At 43.7% G+C, this 24,049-nt stretch overlaps 1 protein-coding gene across 24 annotated transcripts in view; it reads left to right on the forward strand.

Annotated features, from left to right (window-relative positions):
* The window catches only part of ANK2 (ankyrin 2), a 185,859-nt gene that overhangs the window by 31,645 nt on the left and 130,165 nt on the right, over window positions 1–24,049 (forward strand). For 15 of the 24 annotated variants that reach the window (XM_066318360.1, XM_066318366.1, XM_066318358.1 and 12 more), the window contains exon 1: window positions 23,670–23,804. The exons of the other annotated variants lie outside the window; for them this stretch is intronic. In XM_066318360.1, the coding sequence (XP_066174457.1) occupies window positions 23,670–23,804 (135 nt within the window). Of the gene's footprint in view, window positions 1–23,669; window positions 23,805–24,049 lie in introns of those variants that run through there. 24 annotated transcript variants of the gene reach the window in all.

The following is a 24,049-nucleotide window of genomic DNA, read 5'->3' on the forward strand; positions in this document are numbered from 1 at the left end:
GTGTTCTGCCCATGAAGCATGAAAGATTTTTCCCACTCCATCAAGGCCTCCCTATATTTTTTTTGTACCTTTGGGAACAAATTTGAGTCACACTTCCTTGGCATGGTTTCTAGGCTTGGTTGTAACTTTGTTTTTGCACTTCTCACATGACTTATATGGAAAGAAGCTAGTTTTTGTGAGCTGGACCCCGGACAGTGGATACGCTTCAGGGAAGGTAATCGCTTGTTTACATCCTCTCTTTTTGTACTCAGTTGGGTTTCACCCACTAGGTTTTTTATAGACTGCAAATGCTGATTTGCTCAGCAAATCAAGTCTGTCTGCCTGAAAGCTGGCAGGTAAAGCCTGGTGCTGGTTGTAGCTGTGCCCACTGTAGCACTGCAGTGCCTCAGCTGCTGGGGCAGGTCAGGGAACATAACCTGGAGACCGTGAAATCAGCAGATCAGGTCAGGAAGCTGATGCTTAATGCCAGTTTGTGAACAGGCAGACAGGAGCTGGAGCCCCAGTGAGGCATCCCCATCTTGGTATCTCATGGTGAGGTTCATCACTTGGAGTCTTCACAGATCACACAGGGCTCTGTACAGGTTGAAGCCTTATAAGCTTAATTTTCCCAAATGGGAATTTGTTGAATCTCACAAGTTCTGTAGTTCTATATTCTAGGCTGAGGATGACACATGCATTTCAGAGAAAACTCATCCTTTTCCTGGAGCTATGTTCTTCTGTTATTGTGCATCTGCCCACTCTCCCACTCCCCTCCCACGCACCGTTTGTGACAGCATTGCTGTATATTCTGCTTTTCTCATGTAGCACCTCCACAATACGTTTGCTATGTTTAGGGGGAAATTGCTCAGTCTCCATTTTTACTTGAAAATGTAATCTTCAGACTGATGTCTGCAGAAAGATTTGGTTTAGTTAGGATCTGTATACACAATGCAATGGCAGGCCTGTGGTGGTTTTTTTTTGTGTGTGTGTGTTGTGTTTTGTTTTTATATCTGTGTTAAAACAGAACACTTCTTTCCTGCTGTGTCAAATATTGATACGTACTTTATGTTCTTCTCCCCAGACAAGATATGTTCTTTGAGGTTAAGGAGAAAGTGTTTGTGGAATGTAGTAGAGAACTCATGGAGCTGGCCTGAAGTTCTTCTTTACCAGTAATCCTATAAAGAATATTTGCTATTTCATTTGATTTTACTTTGCATTAGTTGTTCAGTTCCAGAGTCTGATATTTTTCTCTTGTGTAGCCTGGGTAAGAAAGTACATCAAGTCCTTGGTTGAATTTTATGTGAGTTTTCTGAAAGAATAATTATTTGATACTGAGGTGAAGAGCCTGCGTGTATCAATCATCAAAAGGTGACAAATTGTTTAATAATAATTGCTTCCGTAAACCCTCCTGGGTATCAAAACCTACTGTGTGCACCAAGTCTCAGGATTTAAGTATTTAGTGCCTTAGACACCTTGAACCATGATCTAGGGAAATCCTAAGACTGGAATTTTTAAGTGGGGTAGCTTGTGGTTTGGTCTTATTTTCAAACTTCTTGTTAAAGATCCCATGAAAAGGTTGGAAAGGTATCAGGAAAGTTCAGTTCTAGATTTCCAGCTGTTAATTTCTGGTTTACAAGCGATGGCACCTGTGAGGTTATACAATGTGAAGAAGACAAAGCATGCCAGAGTCCTATCAGGAATTCTGATTTCCCCCTTTATCTTATTCCCATGACTGCTTCCACCTGTCTCACTCTTCTGGTGGCTGTTCCTGCAGCCACTTGTGTTTTAGCCGTTAGCTTTGTGTTGCCTGGTTTTCCACAAATGGGAACAACTGGGAGAAAGTCAGCCTGTATGAAGAGAGGAGCCAGAAAAAGCTTGGCTGGCACTCCCTGCCCTGCTGCTTCCCATGCCTCCTTCCACTAGGGAAATGTGGTTTTGATCAAATTCACAGATCACTGGCTCAAATACAAAATATTTTCCTGTTCTAAAGATGCTTTTATAGTGCTTTGTAGTTTCCCTATACAATCCATGGTCTGTGATATTCTCAAAGTGAGAGCTTATAGTAACAACAGAAGTCATCAGTGAGGATTAGTTCCATGGTGACCATAAATGTTCCTGCTTCACGTGAATTGGAGACCACCAAGTTCAGTGGGTACCACAGCAATGTGAGGGGGAGAATTCAGGCTGTCACAGAAAGAGCTCTCAGGACATCTGTCACTCATGTGGCGGGGCTGTGTCACCGAGAAATTCATGGTGCTTGGCTCTAGGGATTGTTCAGTACCATTCCCTGAAGTCAGGGAATATATTGCAGGGGGAAACTTGGCTCAGGGAATGGTTTCTTTGATTTGGTGGGGTTTGGTGCTGGTGTCGGTGAGCTGCCGTGTCCCTGTGACTCGGGTGGTGACTAAGCCGGGGATGCAGATGGCTCTGCTGCACCGGGGAGTCACATCCTGCCTCTCCCTCAGCACCTGCCTGAAGAGGCTGGAAGGAGCCGGAATGGGATCAGCTGTCTGCTAGCAACTAATGTAAAGTCTCTTTTGATCTACCCGTGTCCTGTTTTGATGAGTAAAACTTGGTGCTAATAGTGATAAGAGTTACCCAGGGAGGCGGGAGTAGAACTTTGATGTGCTGGTTTAGCAGGGGGAATGAGCAACGAGGAAATGACAGACCCATCTGTCTTAGATATTAACGCCAGTAGTTAGTGTTCCGAACCCAAATGACATTTGGGGATTGGGGGGCGATTAAGCAAAATATTGTCGCTGTCTCTTTCGGTCGCTGTCGGTCCACAGGTACAAGCACTGTCCATCTTCAAGGCAGGTCTTCAGAAGTTGTTTTAGGAAGTGCCTGAGAGCTGCTTTCGGGGTTGAAAAACAACAAGCAGCACCCCCGGTGGTATTATTTTTACCTCGGTGGGGTTGAGCCGAGCGGGGCAGGCTGAGCCCGGATTATGCTGCGTGCTCTGCGCTGTCCCTCCTCGCTGCTGAATGCAGCTCTCCTGATGCAGCCTCACGTGGCTGCAGAGGCACAGTGAGGACTTGAGCATTGCCAGCCCTTTCCAGGCGTCTCTGCTGCTGCCTGCAGGTGAGCAGGCTGAGCCTGGCCTCCCTCAGCCCCGCACATTTCCCTCCCGGCTTCCCTCGCCTCGGCAGCCAGGGAAGATCGTGAGGAGGAGAGGAGCAGGAAGGCGTGTGCCGGGCTCCGGCACAGCCGGTGGTAGCAGCAGCAGCGAGTCACTAAGTCAGACTGCACCATTTTCTTCTCACCCTGTGTAAAGGCGATGTGAGGAGCTGACGGGAGCTGCACCCTCCCCCTCTCGCTGGGGATGCTGAATCGGAGCCTTCCTCCCAGCCAGAAGACGCAGCCTCTCTGGAGGAATCCCAGAAGAGCTTCCCAATTTGGTGATGTGTGTTTAAAGGCCGATTTTTCTTTTCCTTTTTTTTTTTTTTTTTTTTTTTTTTTCTGCCCCTCCCTGGGTTGTTTTTTTTTTTTTTTTTTCTCCTTCCCAGCTGAGTCTGAAGCCCGCCTCCTCTTGCAGCCACCGCCAAGCTGAAGGGCTTCCATCCTGGTAGGAGGGATTTTCTGCCTTCTCCCCGCTCGCGTGTGCGCGGCTGCTTTGGCACACTGCGTGCGTGGACACGGCTCTGCCGAGCTATGGGTGCTGCAGGGGCCGGGGCAGAGCCGTGACCTTTCCTGGGCTGCCCGAGGAGGAAGAGTGGATTACGCCGTGAATTTCTGGCTGGCGGCCAGTGCCCTTGCGGAACGAATAAATCACCTGGATATCCGCGTGTGGTGGGAACAGCTTCCTTGGAGCTGGTGTTTTCCTCGCCAAAATGGCTCACGCAGCCGCTTCCATTAAAAAAGTTCGAGAGTCTGAAATCGAAGAGAGGGAGAGAAACCTTGAGAAGGAAAGGAAAAGACAGCGGAAAATCTCTAGGGCTGATCGCAAACGCAAGGTATGAGGGGGAAACCAGCCCCCTTCTCCCTTCCCCATACCCTTTCTCTGCCTGTGCAGCACTTCACAGGTGTTTGCTACCATGGGCAATTCTCTCCCCTTCATTTTCCAAACCTTTCCCGTCATGTTTCCCCTTTGCATCCCTTCCCATCCCCTCCGAGCCCCGCTGTGGACTTCGCCCATCTGCAGTGAGATTGAAGTCCTGCCAGCCATGGCAGCCCGCAGCCACGCAGGGGTCGTGCACATAAAGATGGCAAGCCGGTATTGCCACTTTCCCTTCATCCCACAAAGCCTGGAGCTCCCTGCCATCATTCCCAGCCGGGTGTTCCAAGCCTCTGGCTGATCTGGAGAAGTTGTCAAGGGAGGGAGGTGGCTGTGCTTGTGCTTTGCAGTGTGAAGGTGCATTTCTCTATTTCACAACAGCATTTCTCCCCCATTTCCCATTTTTAGTTCCACTCCCCACCTCCACAGCAGTGCTCAGTGTGTAGGACCTGCCTTGGGATGCTGGGAGCATCAGCTGAGCTGTGTTGCGGTTTTTTGGGTGTCGTAAAAGGGATTCTGGGCTTGCCACTGTGATTCAGTGTATTTACACTGCACACTGCAGGTGTATTTGTCTGGGTAGGGCCTGGCTCTACAATCTGCAATCTGTCAGTTTTGCCTTTGCTACTGATGGCAATTTCTAGTTCTCTTAAGGCATATCTCCTTAGATGGTTCTGATTTTGGGGAGGTTTCTCATAATTTAACTGTTGTTTTCCTTCTCTGTTAAAGGGAATGATAACTCTCATTGTCTTGGGATGAAAAAATAGAAAAGAATAAAAAAATCAACAGAGGTGATTAGCTTGCCAGATCACTCTATAGTTTCCAAGGACATAAAAAATACAATAATGGAGAAAATACTAAAATGAAGGTTCTGTTAATCTTAGCTTTAGTACTGTGAAACATTGGGAGTGCCTGTGTTAATGCCTTCTCATTGTCATTACTTTCATCCTTGTGTCTGGATTCTCAAGCTTCTGATATGCATTAACTCAATCCATGACACTGTGTTTTTATCCATTCTTTATAAATTTCTCTGGAAGGGAAAATATAAAGAGGCAATTCCCCCCTATACTCACCTCCCCTTTCTGCTACACTCATGTAAACAGAGATCTCTGTAAAAAGAAAAGCCTAGAATGCAGCCATGTAATGTTTGAATTTACAGATCCTTTTGGCAGATCTCTAGAATTCAGAAGCCATCTGCTCCCTTGGCATACCTGGGCAGTTTTGAATTTGCTTTGCATTCAGTCTTAGGGCTTTTAATATTCTGAACTACATGGTTTAAATGAAATGACAGAGACCATTTGATCCCTTTGGGACCTCTGGGTGTGATCTCCATGACTTTTCAAATGCTCCCTTTACAGAGTTCATTAAGTCACATCCAAATTGTCTCTATCAAAAACAGGAATGTCATTTCCAATGTGTGCAGTGCCTGGGTGCTGGGCAGTGCAGCTTGGGGCAGATTGTGATTACTCTCCTAATCCCTTAAATGGGACACTGCAGCATAAGGTAGTTTTTTGTGATTATAGTTTTGATTGTGGAATCCTCTGCAAAACAGCCTTTTAAAAAAATGTACTTAATGTGTGGATGTCCTTGCTGGAAGGGCTTTTTTTTCTATCTGCCCAGCACCCATCCCAGTTACTTCATTACAGCGTGTGTTGTTTTTCCTGATTTTCACAAATCCTATTTCCTCAACATGTTTGATTCAAATGCCTGTTGGACTACTTTAATTAAAGCTGGATGGAATTAATACTGCCCCTTCTGCTATCTCTTTTCCCAGAGTGCTGCACATCCCTGTCTGCAAGCAGGCAGGCTCAGGCCGCATTTGTGTCAGTAATCATGTGTGGTGATGCAGGCACCTAATCAGATTTTTGCATCCAGGGATCACCAGTGGGCTCTGCTTAGAAAATACAGAGAACACTTCAGTGTTGTGTGCATTCCCTCCTTTTTAATATTCAGCCCCTGCTCCTGGTTCACTTCCACTGCGGCTGTACCTTGCTGTTACATAAACAAGGCTGCACCCTAAACTTGCCTTCAGTCAGATGGTTGGGAGTGAGTCAGGCTGGGCTTTTCCGTCCTGCTCTGGCTGCAGGAGACACACAGCAGCACAGGAACGAGTTGTTTATGTCTGTATCTATACACGCTTGTGCTGTGCAGAATGCAGGATGTAGAGCAGACCAGGTATGTGGGTATGTGTGCACACCCATCATGTACACCGAACAACCCAAACAGAGAATATATGGTAGGCAGAGTTTTTTTATTCAGTCATCAATTCAAGCGAGATACGTACCTGTGAGATATTCACGTATCTGTCGCTTTAATTCCTGAAGAGCAATAAGTGATTTTACGGTGAAATGGGATTATCTCCTCCTAGGGGCCCTCCCAGTTTTTGTTGACTTTCTTGGAAAATGGAGGCTAGGAACAAATTAGTTGTGTGGGTCCATGAGAGGCAAAATGCAAATTAATATGTTTTTGATTGCTCTCAGCAAAAGTGTTACTGCATCGGGGGAATCTGGTTCCAGCTTTATGATTTCATTGAAAGGCCTTACACTGCAGTGAGTGGATTTTCCCTACAATGGAGATCCATTTTGTTTGTGGAAGGATCACTGGAGTGGGGGAATATGTCAGGTGTTGTGGGCTGTCTTTCCAACCCTCATTTGGACACGTGCCATGCACCAGTACGTGCTGAATGCATGAAGCGCTCATTTGGCCTCGTGATAGAAACTTTTCCTGTGTCCCTGGAACATCCTGATTATGAAAAGAGGATAAATGAAGGGCCATGGCCTTAGCTCTTCCACTCTGGCAGGATGCTGAGCATCTCCTAGTACCATTCCATCCTTCTCCAAGCTCCCAGGGATGCTTCAGGGTGTGGGCTTGTAGTGTCTCTGCCTCTTGAATGTTTTGCCGTGTGACCGTCACCTGTCTGGGCATCAGCACCACAAACTGTGGCTGCAGCCTCTCTGCTGCTGGGGTAGGACCAGAATGTTCTGAGATGCTGTCACAGCTGCTGCCTGACGTAGCCCCGGGCCAGAACTGACCCCTGGGCAGCAGCAGAGCCGTGAGCAGGCCCAGCAGCAAGCTGCTCACATCATCTCTTGGCCATCCTTAGTGGTTCTTTAAAGATGAACAGGATTATTCCATGTTCAAAAACTGGGAAAAGGAGTTTGTATGCTGAAGACCTTCTCCTGCATTCTCTTTGAGATTGACTCAGCTATTTTAAAAACCAGTTGACAAGAGGGCAGGTCTGCTTACCTTGCATCCAAGTTGGAAATTTTCACTTTTATGCAGGCGTAACTTTTTCTGGCAAGGTGGTAAAAAGGGCACTGGTTCAAACATTTGTATGTAAACAGCCCCCCAACCCTTCTGAACAGTTGTGTGGATAGCCAAGTATAGCAAGAGCATTAAAAACAGGTACTAACACAGGAGGTGAGCAGCTTCAAATCCATAGATTTTATTGCAATTTAGGCACAACTAATTCCATTTTACCTAAATTCAGGATGCATAAGGCCCTGCTTCACTTGGCTGTCGATGTCTTTGGAGAGAGCTGCCTGTGGCTCACCCTTTGCAGAGTGAGGCGAGGGAACCGGGGTGATTCCATGACGGTCACTCACTGAGTCAGCAGCAAAGCTGGAATTACAGCCTGGCAACCCAGCTGCCTAGCCCCTGGCTCTGTGTAACACACACTTGCTTCTCCTTGTCTGAAGCACTTCTCAAAGCAGATATAGCTTCCCATCTCTGTATGTGACAAGTGATGAAAAGACTTTTGAAAACCCACATAAAATCCCAGAGAAAAAAACATGTTATAAAAATAGATTCTGCTGCCAAATGAAATTGATTTTTCATGTTACAGATGTGGTGAACTGATGGCTGTTGCCATTTTACCATCAGTCATGAGGACGGAGTTTGGCATCTGGTCTCTCTACCAGACACAGTTGGGTCTTTATTTAGCATTTTTAAAAGGTTTTAAAGCCTTTAATACCTTTTTGAAGGCCAGACTCACGAGTTCAGCATCTCAGCATAAAATGTTCCACAGCATCTGGAATATTCAACACTGTTTGCTAGAAGAGATCGAAAACCAATAGTATCAGGTGAATTTTGTCCTTCCCTTGAAACCCTAAGCACTGCTGAAGCTCACACAGAGCTTCTGCTGGACAGTATCTGTGGAAAGACAAGGATGGAGGGATTCTGCTGTCAACAGAACTCCAGCATGTGTGGGGAAGAGTCTACATGCAGTAAATGGCTTCCATTATGGAGCTGCAGGAGACAGGGAATGAGTTTGCTTTGCTTTACCTCAACAGCAGACCTTGTTTCACATTCCCATCTTCTTTTTCACAAAAGAAGAAGAGGAAAGACTTCTCGCATTATAGAAAATGTTGTCAGATTTGTCTTAGATCCGGGCCCATTTGAATTTCAAGCACTTCTTTGGCGGGGAGGGGGTGGGTGTTTGTCATTGGGTACATTGGCTGTGCACTGAGGCTGGCAGCCCCAAAGTTTATCCCTTCGGAAAGGGCCAGAGTTCGGTGAGGAAGGAGGATTAAGGAGTGCTTGGTGTGCTGGAAAAAGGCCTCCCGAGGAGGAGGAAGTCATGCAGGGATCCAGTCCTTTGTTCTTGGCCACTCCTGTGTTGGTTCATGGATGCCAACCACTGTCTCACCTGGTGTGAACCTGATGCAGGATCCCTGTGGAGTTTGTATCAAGATAAGGAAGGGAAAGAGTCTCTCACTGCTTGACCTCTGTATACTGAAGCTTTCAAGGTTCATTGCAGCTTTAACCTGCTGTTCTTTCCTGAGCACTGGATGTGTCTTCTCTGCTCAGTGTCGTGTTTGTTGCCTTGGCAAACGTCTCTGTGATTCATTAGAATTTCTAGATGTTTCAAATGCCTCTCCAGCCATGAAAAAAAACCTTTTTGGTGTTTTGTAATGCAGTGTTTGCGTAGGAGGTGCCTATTCCTGATGCCCTTTGAGCATTTTCTTTCTGTATCTCAAGCTTATATTTTCCTCATGGAGCTATTTATGGGCATGAAAATAATACCTCACTAGTTTGCTTCCTTGTGAAATGGAGCTTCTTTAGATGACGTTGCACTTCAGAATAGATTGGGACTTGCTGCTTCATTTTCTCCATGTCCTGTTTGAGGGGTGTGATGTGCATGGGCACAAATACACAGTGTTCTGAAAGGAAGCAAGATTGATGATCTCCAATTCCCTTGCTTCTGATGGGAAAGAAGAAAATTTCAAGTTTAAATTTGCTCACCTTTATATTGTTTAATCATTCCTTGATTTATATGTGGCATTCCAGTTAATTTCCTTGGTTATTTTTTTAAACACAAGATTTATTCAATCTTAATAAAGCATATGTAGACAATATTTCAAAACACAGATCATTTATCTCAATGCCATTTTGGTGTTGCGGGTGACTGTGCCTCTTCACAAGTTTAAGCTGAATTAATCCATATCTGGAATAGTAGAGAAAAGATTAACAGGGTCTGTCGGCTCTGTTTTGTGAGACACTGGACAGGGGAGGAGGAAAATACGTTCCTGGAATGCTAAATCCCTCTGCATTGTAAAGCTTGCTGGGTACAATCCAGTGTCGTGGCAGACACTTTGGATTTTATGGCTGCGTTAACTCATTATGTGATTGTTTCCATGAAGTTACGAAAGTGTCCAAAATGCCCACGTTTCCATCTCTCACTTTTTCATAATCAGTAAGAAGAACTTCTGCTAAGCTTTTGAAACAGCAACCAAGAGAGAGGAGAAATGTCAGCACCTGCCTACAGTGACTGTCCACCTATCTTGTCTCTGCAAATTTAACTTAGCAGGAATGATTTTAAAAAGTTGAGAGAGCATTTTCACATTGTAGGAAATCACCCCTGATAAACTTCTCTGGCTTTGGGATGGGTTTTTTTTTTCCTTCTTGAAAAATACTTTGTGTCCTTTAAATTCATGACTTCTGCACCACTGGAAGAATTATGTGATGTTTGGGCAGCTTTGTGTCAAGCAATTAAAAAAATGTTTAATGAGGATGTCAGATGTTAAACTGTGAAGTGTCAAGCTTTTTGAAATCTGGCTCCTGTAATTTAGTCCCTCAGGCTTTTCCACTGAACTCCTGGGGAAAGTTTGGCACCTGAAGTGAGAGTGGCATATGAGCTCTGAGCTGACAGTTTAATGGTGAAAGCTGGAGCCATGCCCTGGTAGATGTATTTGCCAACCTATAGTGCATCCAGAGGGGAGGAACAGGGACGATGGCCCTGAGCAGGGTGACAGGAGTGCTGCCATTCCCTGAGATGGTGCAACACACTACAGCTGGCAGTCAGATGGATTGTCGTGCTTTATTGACTTGACTCTGCACACAAAGCATCTTCTGGGCGACTTTTTGAGAATAGAGGTGCTACTTCAGGTTTTGTAAAAAACAGTTCCTGTTCTCTGCATCATTCTCAAGCAGCTCCTTTTGTGCACTCGTGGTGCTGGTAGTTCTGTTTGAATGTCTGATGAGCTCTTCCATTCTTAGCTACGTCTTGATGAACGTGCCTGTTAGCAACCTGTCCTTTTAGACCTAGACAGCTAAAATGAATTTTTTTTTCTTGTTCAGTCCCTGTTGGTGCTGTTCAAGGGTTTTCTCTTGGTAATCATTTATGGAAGTTCCGTATGTTGTAAGTAAATTTAGTGTGTTGCTTATAATTTTTCAGAGTTTGCTTCAAAACCATGCAAACACCCATTCCAATGCTCAAACTTTCCACGTACGGATCAATACGGATTAATTGCTAGCTGCCCTTTTACAAGTGACTGAAAACAAAGGCTGCAATTAAAAAAATGTCTGTAATTACCTTCTATTTGTTGTTGCTAATGAAGGATTTAGCATGTTAACCTTCCCAAAATCTAACAGGTTCATTAGCTCCTTAGGGCTTTGGAAAAGAGACGTTTTAGGGAAGTGAGCCAAAGTAGGTTTCAGAGTGCGCATTCCTGTTTAAGGTCAGCTTTTTGTCCTCCAGCAGAATCCTCTCCTGATGAAGATAGGATAAGAATGAACAGAAGGAGAAAGGGGAGAGGAGTAACACAAGATTTAAGAAGTTACCCTGTTTGCCTGTGCTCTGGAACAGCCCAGTGAGACTGATTGTCTAGATCAGGAAAAACTCACAGTGTTTCATACTTAGCAAATATTAGTGTGATGCTGTTCTTGTACGTGACCTGAAGAGGGGTGTGGATTTCTTTTGGCCTGACAATTTAGATCTGCCTCCTCTTTATTCCTGTATGTAAAATAAGGCAGCATTGACAAGTGGTATTCACCAAAATGAGTGTAGCTCTTATTTCCCCAGGCTGGTAGAAAATGATTTCAGCCCATAGAACCATAATTACAAGCCTTTCTAAGCTGTTTTAGGTTGAATAATTTAAGCTGATTTTTAATTATTTACTCCTCCTGGCCTGTGCTATGCCAGGATGTCTAACAGAGACGTGTCACTGCTGAAAACCAGCGAGGCTGACAGTGCAACAGGAGACTCGAGGAGACAAGAGCCACTTTGTGCCTCACTGCTCAGGCCATGATTTACTGGGGACTGCCTGGACCCACTTGAGCCTTCTTGTTCCCCTGTTTCATTTCTTTTTAAAGGCACCAGTGCAGCAGGGAGGAAAGAAATCACGTGCATTTTGTTGATCACAGTCTCACTGCTGGAGCAAGAGGAGGCAGTAACTAAGATTTCCCAAAAGGCCCCTATATGCCAATGGAGAATAGGTAAGGTCAGCAAATCTTTTCTGTTTTTTGCTGATGAACACGGTGCTGGACATCAGAGCTGCCTGAATTGTTGCTGCCATCCACATTTCTAGGCCAGGGAGACTCAGTTCCACTCAGTTAAATCAGGTAACAGTGCAAGTTATCTCTGTTTTAGCCTCTCCAGAGCATGTCCATGGATTTAATATTAGCTCCATTTAGTCGCTATTGGGAGTCACGGAATCACAGAAGGGTTTGGGTTGGAAGAGTCCTTAAAGCCCATCTCATTCTGCCCCCTGAGCAGGTACCTGCCATGGGCAGGGACACTTTCCACTGTCCCAGGGTGCTCAGGGCCCCATCCAACCTGGCCTTGGACACTTCCAGGGATGGGGCAGCCACGGTTTCTCTGCCAACCTGTGCCAGGGCCTCCCCACCCTCACAGGGAATAATTTCTCCCAGATATTCTATCTGGCCCTGCCCTCATTCAGTGTGAAGTTGTTGCCCGTTGTTATTAAAATAACATTCCTGCATTATATGCATCAAAACCTCAAAACTTTATGCTTTGAGCAAAAGAAAAACCAGTCATTTTCCAAATGATACCTATTTCTCTTTATATTGTTCATGGAAAAGCTTTTGAATAGGCACCTTTTGAAAGCATTTTGGTACGGTGATATGACTTAGCAGGATGAATTGAGTAAAATCTAAGATGCTGATGTGAGCCTTGAACTGCCGTGGCAAGCTACTATGTGCAGAGTGGGGTGGCTTTCATGACCATCGATTCCTTTTGCAAAATTTGACCTTTGGTGGAGACAGAAAATGATACAGATTTAAAAAAATTATTTTGGCTGGTCAGTGCAACTGCTGTATGGCAGCAAAATTTTCCTGAGGAAATGCACGGAGACTCCATAGCAACTAGATGAGATCTGTGCTATATTCTCCACGCTGTTGCTGTGTTTTCTTGGGAGAATCCAGCCAGCTCCCACTGCCCCCACAGCCACGGCGTCTGTGATGTGCAGCCTAACTGTGCTTGGCAAATGGCAGCTGCAGCCACTGGCCACTGACTGCATCAGGGGTATTTTTAGGAGCAGGAAAAGTCACCCAAGTTGCATTTTTTCCCCTTTTATTTTCTTGGCAAGGACAGCACAAAGCCTGCAGTGTTCTCTGAAGGGTAGACAAACCACTCAGCCACTCCTTTGGTAATAATTTATTTACTAACCTCTCCTTTCCTGGGATGCAGGTATTAGCACTAGGTACTTTACCAGAGCTGTGTGCACCCTCAAGTGGTGCAGGGCATTAGCCTGGTGAATGACGAGGCCCTGGAAAAGGTTTCCCAAAGAAGTGAAATCAGAAATAATTAATAGCCGTGCCCAGAGCCAGCTCTGCATTGCAGCACGAGTTCTCCCAAGCTCAAGGAAGTACGTGCTTGGCTGTCTTCCCTGGATTTCTAAGGAAGCCTAGCACTTGACCTGTTTGGTTTAGGATTTGGTGATGCTCCCTGTGGAGTGGCACTGCTGATGGCGATGCGGTGCCCGTGGGAGTGCCAGTGGGATACAGCTCCTGGCAGAGCCAGCACGGGGCTCCTGGGCCCCTCCCGGTTCCACAGAGGATTTGTGCCTCCAGCTGGGGAACAGAGCTCTGACACCAGCCTTAGTGTGTTTGCTCTGATCACTGCTTGGAAATGCATTAAAACAGAGGAGCGATGGAAATCGTCTGAGGGCAGCTTAGGAGGAGCCAAAGTCCTGCTGCAGCTGATGAATATGCAGGTGGTTGTAAAGGTTAATTAACACCAGGTTTCTCTCTATGGCACTTTAGCCATTTTGTACATCATCTGGCTGGATTTAGCAGCACGCATTCCATTATTTTGGGCAATAAACCATCATTATGTTGTAGTCTCTGCATAGCTGTAGTAATGATCATTGGCCCAGAAGTGTGAAATGCAGGAAGGAGTATTTTATCCTTTTTAAACCAACTTCGATATGCAGACTTAATGATACAAAAGCAGAAGGCTTGAGAGGAAGCAGCCTTCTTCTGGAAGAGGTGCTTGAGGTGGACAAGGATAATTTAGAGATAGGGAACTGTAATTAAAGGTTATAAATGAACACTTGGGTTTATAACACTATATATTATAATCTTACCTCTTAATATAATAGCTTAACCCTGAATGATTTGCCAATGATTTCAAGAGATTTAGATTTTTTCCAGATGATTTCTATCAGGAGATAATTCACCTCCTGTTACGTAACCATCTTAGTGATTTCTATTTTCCAATGTAATTTTTAAATATGTGTGCACTTTTGGTAATATAGGTCTGTGATTGAAGGACAGATTTTTTTATGGTGGAAAATAATGTCACGCAAATGTACATGGAGGTCCAGAATGTTCTTTATGTAATTCCTATGTTCTGTAACCCCTCCTGTTCAAATCACCCTGTTGTTGGCACAAGAACCTTGCTGTTGTGACACTATTTATAACTTTAATACCCATCTAAAAATAATGATTGAAATAAATACAGAAGCAGAAAGCGCTGGAAAATCACAAATGGAATTTGAGAGACATTTGCAGAGGTAGAGGGATAAAATGAAGGTGGTTTTGCCCAACACCTGGAACTCCTAGAGATGCCCACGCACCTTTTGCAGAACAAGATGCTTCCTTGCAAAGCATCTAGTGCACTTCTAGCTCATCTGAACATAAGTTCTAAATATTCTTCTCTGGTTTTACTTTTGACAGTGATTTGCAGCAGTTGAGATTCTTCCAATCAATGATCCTTTCAGTTCAGGAAGGACTATCTGCAGTAGGTTTTGCTGCCTGTTTTATCCTGTAATCTCCCATTACTTCTTAACATATGGAACTCCCATTACTTTATAACATAAGTAATGCTTCGAGATTATTAATACAGAAGCTTGGTGGAACTTCAACCCCCTCCGAGTTTGTGGAGGTGGGAGACCCCTGTTGTCAATAAAAACAGGGTCAGAGAATGAGCAAAATTCTTCCCTTTCCAAGTGCTGCTTCAGGGCATCAGTGTCATTATCCTGGATATTTGTGGAAGTGTTAAAAAATTATAAACAGATGCTTTCCTGCTGTGCAAAGACAGTGCGGCATCAGACGGTTGCTGATTAGGCAAGAAAGAGTCAAAGTTTTGCCATGTAGGAGCTGTCAGACATTGGAACAGACTGCCCCAGGCACTGGTGGAGTCACCATCCCTGGAGGGGTTTGACAGATGTGTGGATGTGGCACTTGGGAACATGGGTTAGTTGGGGCTTGGCAGTGCTGGGAGAACGCTTGGATCTTGTCCATCCGAGATGATTCCATAATTCCGTGGCTGATCAACGACCCTGTGGGTTGTAGAGAATCCAGCTGACAGAACTGCCACGGGGTTTATTTTCTTTGATTTTCGTCCTTGACACTCCTTTAGTGCTGGAGGGAGTTGGAGCAGTGAGTGAGAGGGGACCTCCTGGCCCAGGATAAAGTGATCCTACTGTGATCCAAAGCCAAAGGTCAGACTCACTTCAGTGGGTGCTAGAGCAGGCTCATGGAGAACGGATAAGAATAGATAAATATTCATTTAATCAGACAGCTGCTTCCCCTGTGGTGTTGATATCTCCCCATAAATGACTCATCTCTGCAGCAATAAAGAATTTAATTTGTCATTGTGAATGCAGCAGGACTTTTGGAACTCTCACACAGGACCTGAGGTCTTCCCCTTAATATTTGTTTGGCCTGGAAAATGGTAGCCTCTTCAAGTATTTTATTAAACAATATTCCTTTATTTTAGAGTATCGTTGCTTAATAGATGTGCTCATACTTATCTTGGGGATTTGGCCATTGTTTAGCTTACAAATTCCCCCTTTTTTTTTCCTTTCCTATTATTTTTACTACTCTGAGTGTAAATTGCAAATTCAGATGGGAATTGTAGTCAAACTGTTGAAGTCCTGAGATGTGGGGCTTTGTCAGCGGCAGTCTTCATGACCTCAGGCTGAAATATTTACATGGACTCTATCACTTCATCACATGTTGGATTGCATTATCCTATGCTTTATCCTATTTATCCTATGCTTTACAGGCATTTGTATCACAAATGCAGAACGTACTTGGCTGTTGTTCTGAAAGATTATCTGGGTTGAGTTCTGAAGCTACAGGTCTTGTAGGAAAGAATAAGTTTAGTGCTGCATTCCACAAAATAGGGGGTTGATTGCAATGAGATGGGAAGTTTGGTTCCTCTTCGCTGCTTTTTTAAAGTTACTTTTTTCCTGTAGTACAGACTAAGGAGAAGTTTAGCAATTTTTTTTTTCTGTTAATGAGCACTTAAATAAAGAAATCCATGGGACTTTCCAGCTCAGACTGGTTGTAGGAGAAAGTGCTACTCTTGGAAAGGAAGGGTAACAGAAGGCAGGTCCAGATAAATTGAAATCTATTTCTGACCTTGCCTATTACCCAATAGGAAATATATGAATTTTCCATTCCATGTAGTTTAACTTTTATATATTTCTGTCCCAGGTGGTGTTGGGAAGATGCTGTCAGAGAGGAAAGATGAAAATCCAGTATTGAGAGAAGGTGCCAGAGAAGGGAGTGGTTTGTGGAGGTTGTGACCTTTTTTCCATCTTGTCACTGCCTTATGGCCAAATTTTGGTGTTGGGCCATGAAGGCCAAATAAATGAGCTGTAACAGCGACAGAGCAGGGCTGGCAAGCAGTAATGCAGATGGGAAAAGGTACTCCCAGCTGGAAGAGGGCTGGGTGTCACGAGGGACGGAATTCGCTGTTGATGGTTTGTGTTCTCCTGTCTGCCTGGGCTCTGTCCACGCTGCAGCCTTGGGACTTTGTTAAGGGTGGGTGGGGAAGTGGTCGTGGCCAAGGTTCTCTCAGGTCTTGGGATGCTGTAGGGTACATAGGAGAACTCATTAGCATAATGGTTTTGGTAATGATCAAATGTTAGTTATAGTGTGGCATAAAATTTCAAATATATGCTATAGCCCTTCTCTTGCCATAAACATTTTTCTTAAAGAAAACAACAGGCTTTATTCAAGATTATTTAGTAAATGTTTCTGTTTCCTCCTGGCAGTAAATCTGTGGGTGTATGTATGTTTGGAATTTTTGCTGGTTTGTATATTTTAACTGAGGTCCTTTAATGGACCTTAATAACACCTAATTTTGGTTCTTACGTAATTATGCTTTTCTTAAAATTGCATTATTGGGTTTTGAGAGGAAACCAGTGTTTTGTGTGGATCTATCCTTGCTGGATGTTCCTTTCCATAGTTTATGGCTTCCAGGCAAGCCAGATGCATGCTGTTCGTTAGTTATCAGTTCCTTCAGAGATACCAGACAGAGAAGAGGGTGAGTCCTGTTTGCAGTACAGCTTAAATTTGGGCTTGTGTTGCTCCCTGAGGGCAGTTTTGTGAAAATCCCATCTGCTGGATGCTGCTGAGAACTGCAGAGAACCTGTGAAGCTCCTCCTCTTTGCGTTCAGAAGTTTGTAGGGTTTTTTTTGCAAAAGGTGTCCTGAATTTTCTAATGTCTTATCTACGATACTAATGTTTATTTGATTGTCTCTTTCTTATGTGTTTATTTCATGTAAGAATGTGAAGTTCCTAGAACCTTGGTTATTTTGCCTCGTGTTCAACAGCCGCAGGTTGTGCACCAGTAATGTGCATCTCACAATGTTATTAGTTAGGAATGGCAGCTGAAGAAAATTTTACAACATTCTTAGGAGTTCTCTGGAAGTAAACTGCTCAGTTTTGTCGTTGTGCCTTCCTTGGCTCTCTTTAATTTATAGGCGCTGCTGGTTTTAACAGTCCTGAGGGATTACAGTGCCCCAGGTCTTGCTTTGTCAGTTGGTGATAATCTCACAATTTCCAGTTCATACATTGTTCAGAATTACAGCAGAGTTTGATGCAGACTTGGTTACAGATGATGGGCTCTTCCCGATGACCTTTGGTGTTTCAATTAACTTTATGGAAGTGATCTGGTTTTTTCTGGGAGGGGCAGGCCTTAAGTAGCTGATAAATGGTGTGGAGGTGTCTTTACAATCACAGGATCTCAAACTGGCTATTTAGAACTGCCTGTATGGCTGCAATAATGAAGTTTAGTCACTTAGTCTGTAGACTTATTTGTTTTTCACTCTATTCTGGCCCTCATTTAGATGTTTTATGTAACTATAAGGCACAAATTGCTTGCTTACAGAAACAAAAATTCTTGACTGTACTCTGTTAGAACCCTTTTGATCATAGGGAATTGCTTTTGGAAGATTGTCATCTTTTCTTTATTGTCTACTGCAACTCCGTCAGTGCGGGGAAAGGCAAAATATTAAACAGGAGCGATACAAACTCAAGCTTTCAAGTACTGTTTGTTGACATGTGATGAATAGAGCACATAATTTTTCCTTTCGTGACTCACTCTTTCTTTAAAAACTGGGAAGATAAACCCGCTGGAGCTTGCTCCAAAGTGGATGTGTGTTCATCTGCACATTTAACCAGAGCCTTGTTAAAAGCAGAGACTCGGAGTCAGTAACGCTGGATTTTGTTTTGCTTTTCTAAGTAGCTGTCGGTGCGATTAGCTGAGCACATAAAACATGGCTGTAATATTGAAGAATAGAAAAATTGCAGTTTTATGGCTGTAATTCAACTAAATGTGGGTGCACTTGGCATGGCCAGGTTATTTTAAGCATTGGTAGAGATATATTCAGTGTGTGTGCAGCTGTACCTAGATCAGTGTGCATTAACTCATATTGATGTGGGAATTGTGGGCATTAGGTTTAGTTTCTTTTCAGTGGCACTAATATTCTCTTTATGTTCCTGGTTTAACCATCAAGAGCAAATCATTAAAATGAATACCTTAATATTCAAGATATAAAGATTTTCTAATGCAGATTAATAGTAACTCTTGTTTCCAACAGATGTGTTTAATGCGCTGTAAGATAACAGACAGGCACAAGGTGCAAAATAAAATAGAAACTGAGTAAGTGAACTCTGGGTTTTCACTTAGAAATCTGTGATGAACCACTTTGTATCATTTCTCATCAATGATGCCCCATTACAGCAGCCATGAGTACAATGGGAGAGGAAAAGCAAAAATCAGGGGCACAGGACGGACCAAAAGTATGGAATTCTTTGAGGAATCCTGACAATATGCTGTTTAGCATAGGCAAAATTACGTATTTAGCACTGTTACTTTATTCCTCATTGAATTAATTGATTATGTTAAACTACAGTAAAGCAAAAGATGCAACACCTGGCAAACTTTATACATTGTATTCTTATGTATATGAGGTAAACTGTCTTTTATATGTTGTATATGAAATATATAGTCCCCACACAAACTGATTGTATATCAAAATAGGCAATATTCGGTTTCGAAAATTGTGGCAAATTCCTAAGAAATTGAACAGAAGTGAGAACTTCAGAAGTCTCTGCATTTCAGCAACAAGAGCTTTTAGGAGAATTGGGGTTTCTGGAATCAGTGGTGAGATCCTGCTGATGTATCCAGAAGGGAAAATAGAATGATTTTCTGGGAGAAGAGAATTGAGGCCTTACTTGATATTCCATATTCGGAATGTGATGGCTTCACAATATTCTACAAGATGGTTCAAGGCAGAATTAGTATCTGGTCTGCGTTAAGGAAGAAAAATCAGAGCTAATAAAGAGCCAGAGATTTGGTTTAGATTTAGATTGATACAAATAGGCACCAATTAGAGCTTAGTGCCACAGGAAGATATAAAAATCCTGAAGATCTCAAAAAGTGCCTTCGTTCTGTTGAAATGAAAAAAACCACAAATTATTTTGGGCATGAGAAGTGGTAATTTGCTTTATGACTGTGTTGGCATAGGTGGACAGAACTGCATCTTAACCCTTTACCCTCAGGGTTTTATTGAATATATCTCCTTGCATTGATTTTTAGTTTTGTGATTAGTCAACAATCCCTGCAGTATTTCCCTTGTGTTACTCAGTGCTTCATGTTAATACGTGCTTTTCATTGCCCATGAGGCTGAACCAAGACTGAGAGAGAAAAGAAATATCAACTGCAATTTTTATGAGAAAAATAGGTGATACATAAATGGCTGTGCCTGTGAGGGCATCTCTATGAAATCTGAGGTTGTTTTTACCTCCTTGTGCCACACCTGTCATCCAAAAGCTCCTGTATCTGAAAAGTAAGGATGTGTTTTATCTGTAGAATGGATACTTGCAGGCTCAAGTTCCTTTTTGTATATATTTTATACTTTCCTATCCACAAAAGAATTTTTTCAGGATCTGTAGGAACCAGTGCCAGCAGGATCTGTAGCTGCAGTGATTAAACCTCAGGTTGTTTCTTCGCTTTTTTTAATAGGGGCTAAAATATATATGGCACTACTTGGATTAAAAGCTGTCCAGAGAGGATCTTTAGGCTTAATGTGTCAAATGATTCACCATCAAAAGCAGAGCAAGTCCTCTTTAAAATGGCTCAGAATAGCTTTTTGCAATTGATTGGACTCAAAATATTTAAGCTGAAGAGGATTTCTTTGCTAGTTTGTGTGGAGCAGACAATGGCCCCTTTGTAAAGGCTGCTTAGGCTTTGGGAATTGCTTATTGTGGTCTCTGTGACAAGAGGAAGAAAAGGCAGAATTTTTGGGCAATAGTGATCTCATCAGTGTCATTATTGTAAAGCATAAAGGGGGACATAAATGATATCAAGTTATGACTCATCAGAGTTCATAGTCTACGTGAGCTCAAGAACTCACCCAAAAGAATTGCTTGAAGCAAGTGAGCTGAGTTGTACTTGACCTTCCCATAAAAAACTCCCCAGGAGTGAAAGACTTTGCATTTAGGAACAATTTCAAAGTTTGGGGGATCTCCTAGAAGTATATAGGTCCCACTGCAGTCTGTTTTATCTCTCTGGGTTTTTTTAAATTACTGTGTTTAACCATAGAAGTGTCATGGGAAATGGCTCTTTGGGGAGAGATTTAACAATAAAAGTGGCGATTTATGTGGCTAACAATTGTTATTTGTCTTGATACTTGGAAATCTTTCTCTCTCTCTCTCTCTTTTTTTTTTTTTTTTTTTTTAAACTTTCTTTTTCTTCCCCTCCCCACCCTCTCTCCCCAGCACTAAATTCTATTGCAATACCTCCTGAATTGTTGTTTTGGTTATGCCAGTTGAAACATCTACTGACAAACTAAGCTTTAATAGTAGTGGCAAAAAAAGGATAAATAAATGTTTTTCCTGGCAGCAGAGCAGTTTTACTTCTGTTGCTGCCTACCTGGGTGTGTGTGACCGTCCTTAGTCCTGTTTCATCTTACAGTACTCAAACCTTGCCATCCTTGGACTGTAGAATGGTATCCCATCAAATGAAGTTTCCCTCTGGACCTGAGCTTACAGTTTGGATTTCACTGCTTCTCGCTTGTTAGTCTTTGAGGTCTTCACTGGGATTCAGCAAGTCAGTGCAAAGCAGTGGGTTTGTACCACACTGCTTTCTTTGGTGGCCAGTGGTAACAAACTGGGAGGATCTAGCCATTGCAACATGAGAATCTTTGGGAAAATTGCAATTTACAAAAGTTTGCTGAGGGCTTTATTGGTTTGTGTTGCCCTCAGGGTGACAGTCATATGTACTGCAGGCTTAGAAACACTCAGGGAAGAAATCAGAGTATTTTCCCCATTTGGGTGAAAAGAGGGACCCTAAGGCACTTAGTATCAGTTCTTTAATGCATGGGATACTCTACTCTTCTTCTTACAGGCACTTTAAATTTAGTTTCTGAAGATTTCCTAGGTAAGGAAGTAATTGAGGTTTGGAGTTAGTGTTGTGAAAAGGTCTGCTGGGCTGCTGAAGAGCACTGAGGTGCTTTGTATGAGCTCTGTGCCTACAAACTGTGCCTCTGGCCTTTGTTTCTGCTGGCTGGGGTGGACTTGCAGCCCTAAGACAGCAAAGAGCATGGGAATGCAGAGATAGAGCAGCATGTTCCCCCACAAAGGCTTTGAACCCTCCAACAAGCACTTTGTTAGGGTACGATGCCCCGAGTCTGGCAGAAGATGCGCGTGTTTGCTTTCTGAGTAATTTGCCCTAAAGTCTCGGGGCACTTGGACAAACAACAGTAGCGTTGTTGAAAGGGTCTGGCAGAAAGGTTCTCCTTTGCTCTCCCTCTGATGGCTGCACAGATTGCTGCTTCCCACAAGCAGCATTTCCCGGGAATGCCTGTTACTCTAGTTTGGCCACCCTTTCCCCCTGAGCGGTGCCTTGTGTTTCCCAGTAAGTTATTTGCATATTAAATAGCTTGCTCTATCCAGGAATTTGTAGTTCCGGTTTATGTTGGAACCTTGGTTAAATGAACTTTGGTCAAGTCAAGCATTTGGTGGGATTCCTTCTTGCATCCTTTTATTTTGATAACTAAACTAAGTTCTGGCAATGTGTGTATGCCTTTCTACTGTCACAGGGTATGATGCTTTGGAAGAGCTGAAAAAGATTGTTACCAGTTCATTATGGGCAAGTGAGCCTTGCACAAATACTCTGAGGCAATTGCCAAGTGCTGGCAAAAACCTCAAAAAGGCAAAAGCAGCAATTTAATTGTTCTGTGCATGTGTCTATCCAGCATGCATCCATCACAGCACCTGAGGTGATCCATCCCGGAGCATTCATCAGCAAGGAAGAATTACAGAGTCCCTTAAAATCTCCTTGGGATAATGAACAAAAAAGAGAACCTCGTGCCCATCAATAATCCTTAATGGGGGGCTGGGGGAGCTTGGTCTCTTGGATCCTGACTATGACTGGTGCTGCTGTGAAGGGGAACTGGGTGGGAATCTCTTGGCTGCCATGGAGAGCTGCCTGCTGACATGTGCTGCCGTACTGCAAATGGATTGAAACCACCAAGGGAGAACAGTTGGCTGGTTGTTGCATTTCTTTGAGGATTACTCTGTTTCTGAGGAATTTGGGGCTTAAATTTTCAAATACATGCCCCGCTCTGCTGGGGTTGGATGTGCATGGTGCTATATTCTACAGGACTGTGGTAGCTACAGACACTTTGTCCCTGCTGCCTCTGCTACCCCCAGCTGGTTCTGTTTGAAAACAGCCAATTAATTTTCAAGTACCTTTTTCCTCTTTGTTTTGTTTTGGTTTTGGTGGCGTGGTTTGGTGTTGGTGGTTTTTGATTCTGCTCCAAGTCTCTTCTGGATAATGGGTAGATTCCAACATGCAATCCGGAACACTGTTTTTATCTAATGAGTCCAATCATGGTAAGTAACTCCAACCTAGAGTGAATGTTCTTACTCTCAGTTTTGGTGGGATTGTTCTTATTTTGTCTTTGTCTTCTTGTTTTGTTTTGTTTTTTGTTTTGGGCTCAGTTTTTAATCATAACTTTTCCAGCTAAAATATTAACACCAACCCTAAACCAAACCGACAATAAAAATCCCAAACATGACATAGACAAGAGAAAAGTGATCTAGCATCAGATATTGTCTTTTTTGGATACATTTGAGCTCATCTGAAATCGTACCCTGGGGACATATCAATCCAAAGCAAGCTCATCACAGTTATTGGCTACATAAACATGAAATACCGTGTGAATCACTGAAATTAAATGCTCATGAAATCTGTGCTCATCCACTTTGTCTTGGATTGTAAATATCAAGTCGACGTCGAATAATAGACTCGAATGAATCATATTTTTGAGTTAGAAACTCAGATGGCATTAGCAACATTCCGAAATTCAGTGCTTTATGTAAGCACAGTGAGAGGGGACAAAAATCAAAACATTGAAAGGCACACAACCGGGTAAGTCAATAACCCGTGTGTGTAGGGCATTCCATCCAGTGGGACTCGGCGAGCTGGGCCGGCTCCGTGCCGGAGAGCCGTCCCCCTGCCCACCCTGCCACATTGACATGCATAGCTGGCCTGGTAGGTGTAAAAATAGCCGAGCAGCGCCTCAATTGGACATGGTCAGCGGCCGCAGTTGTTTGCTGGGGTTTCGGGTTCTCCGGGCCCCGGGGCGGCTCGGGGAAGGAGCCGGGGGCCGGGAGCGCCGTGCCCCTGTCCGGAGGGAGCACAGCGACTGATATGGGCAATGCACCCATCTGCCAGGCTTGTCATTCAGAGAAGGGCTTAAGGACACCAGGGAACATACAGGATTTGGATAAAACTCCTGATTATTATGGATACAACAGTGAAGAAAGTAAAGAGCCTGAAGCCCTGGTAAGTTTTGGCTGAAGTGAACAGGGAAAAATTCAGATGAGGATTGTGCATGCTGGATTTGCAGAGGATCTCTTTGCTCAGAACCTCACTGGATAGCTTGCAGTACTGAGGGCTCTGCTAAACGTGTCCGTGCTGAAGCTTTGCTTTGCTGCCCTTACTGCGATTAAACAACAGCTGTCACTGAGCTGTGCAGTGGCTTCAAAGCATTTCCAGCTACCAGAAGGTTGAAGTATGTGAAGAGAGAA

This window comes from Sylvia atricapilla, chromosome 4 (assembly GCF_009819655.1).
Source record: "Sylvia atricapilla isolate bSylAtr1 chromosome 4, bSylAtr1.pri, whole genome shotgun sequence".
In the NCBI taxonomy this organism is placed as follows: Eukaryota; Metazoa; Chordata; class Aves; order Passeriformes; family Sylviidae; genus Sylvia; species Sylvia atricapilla.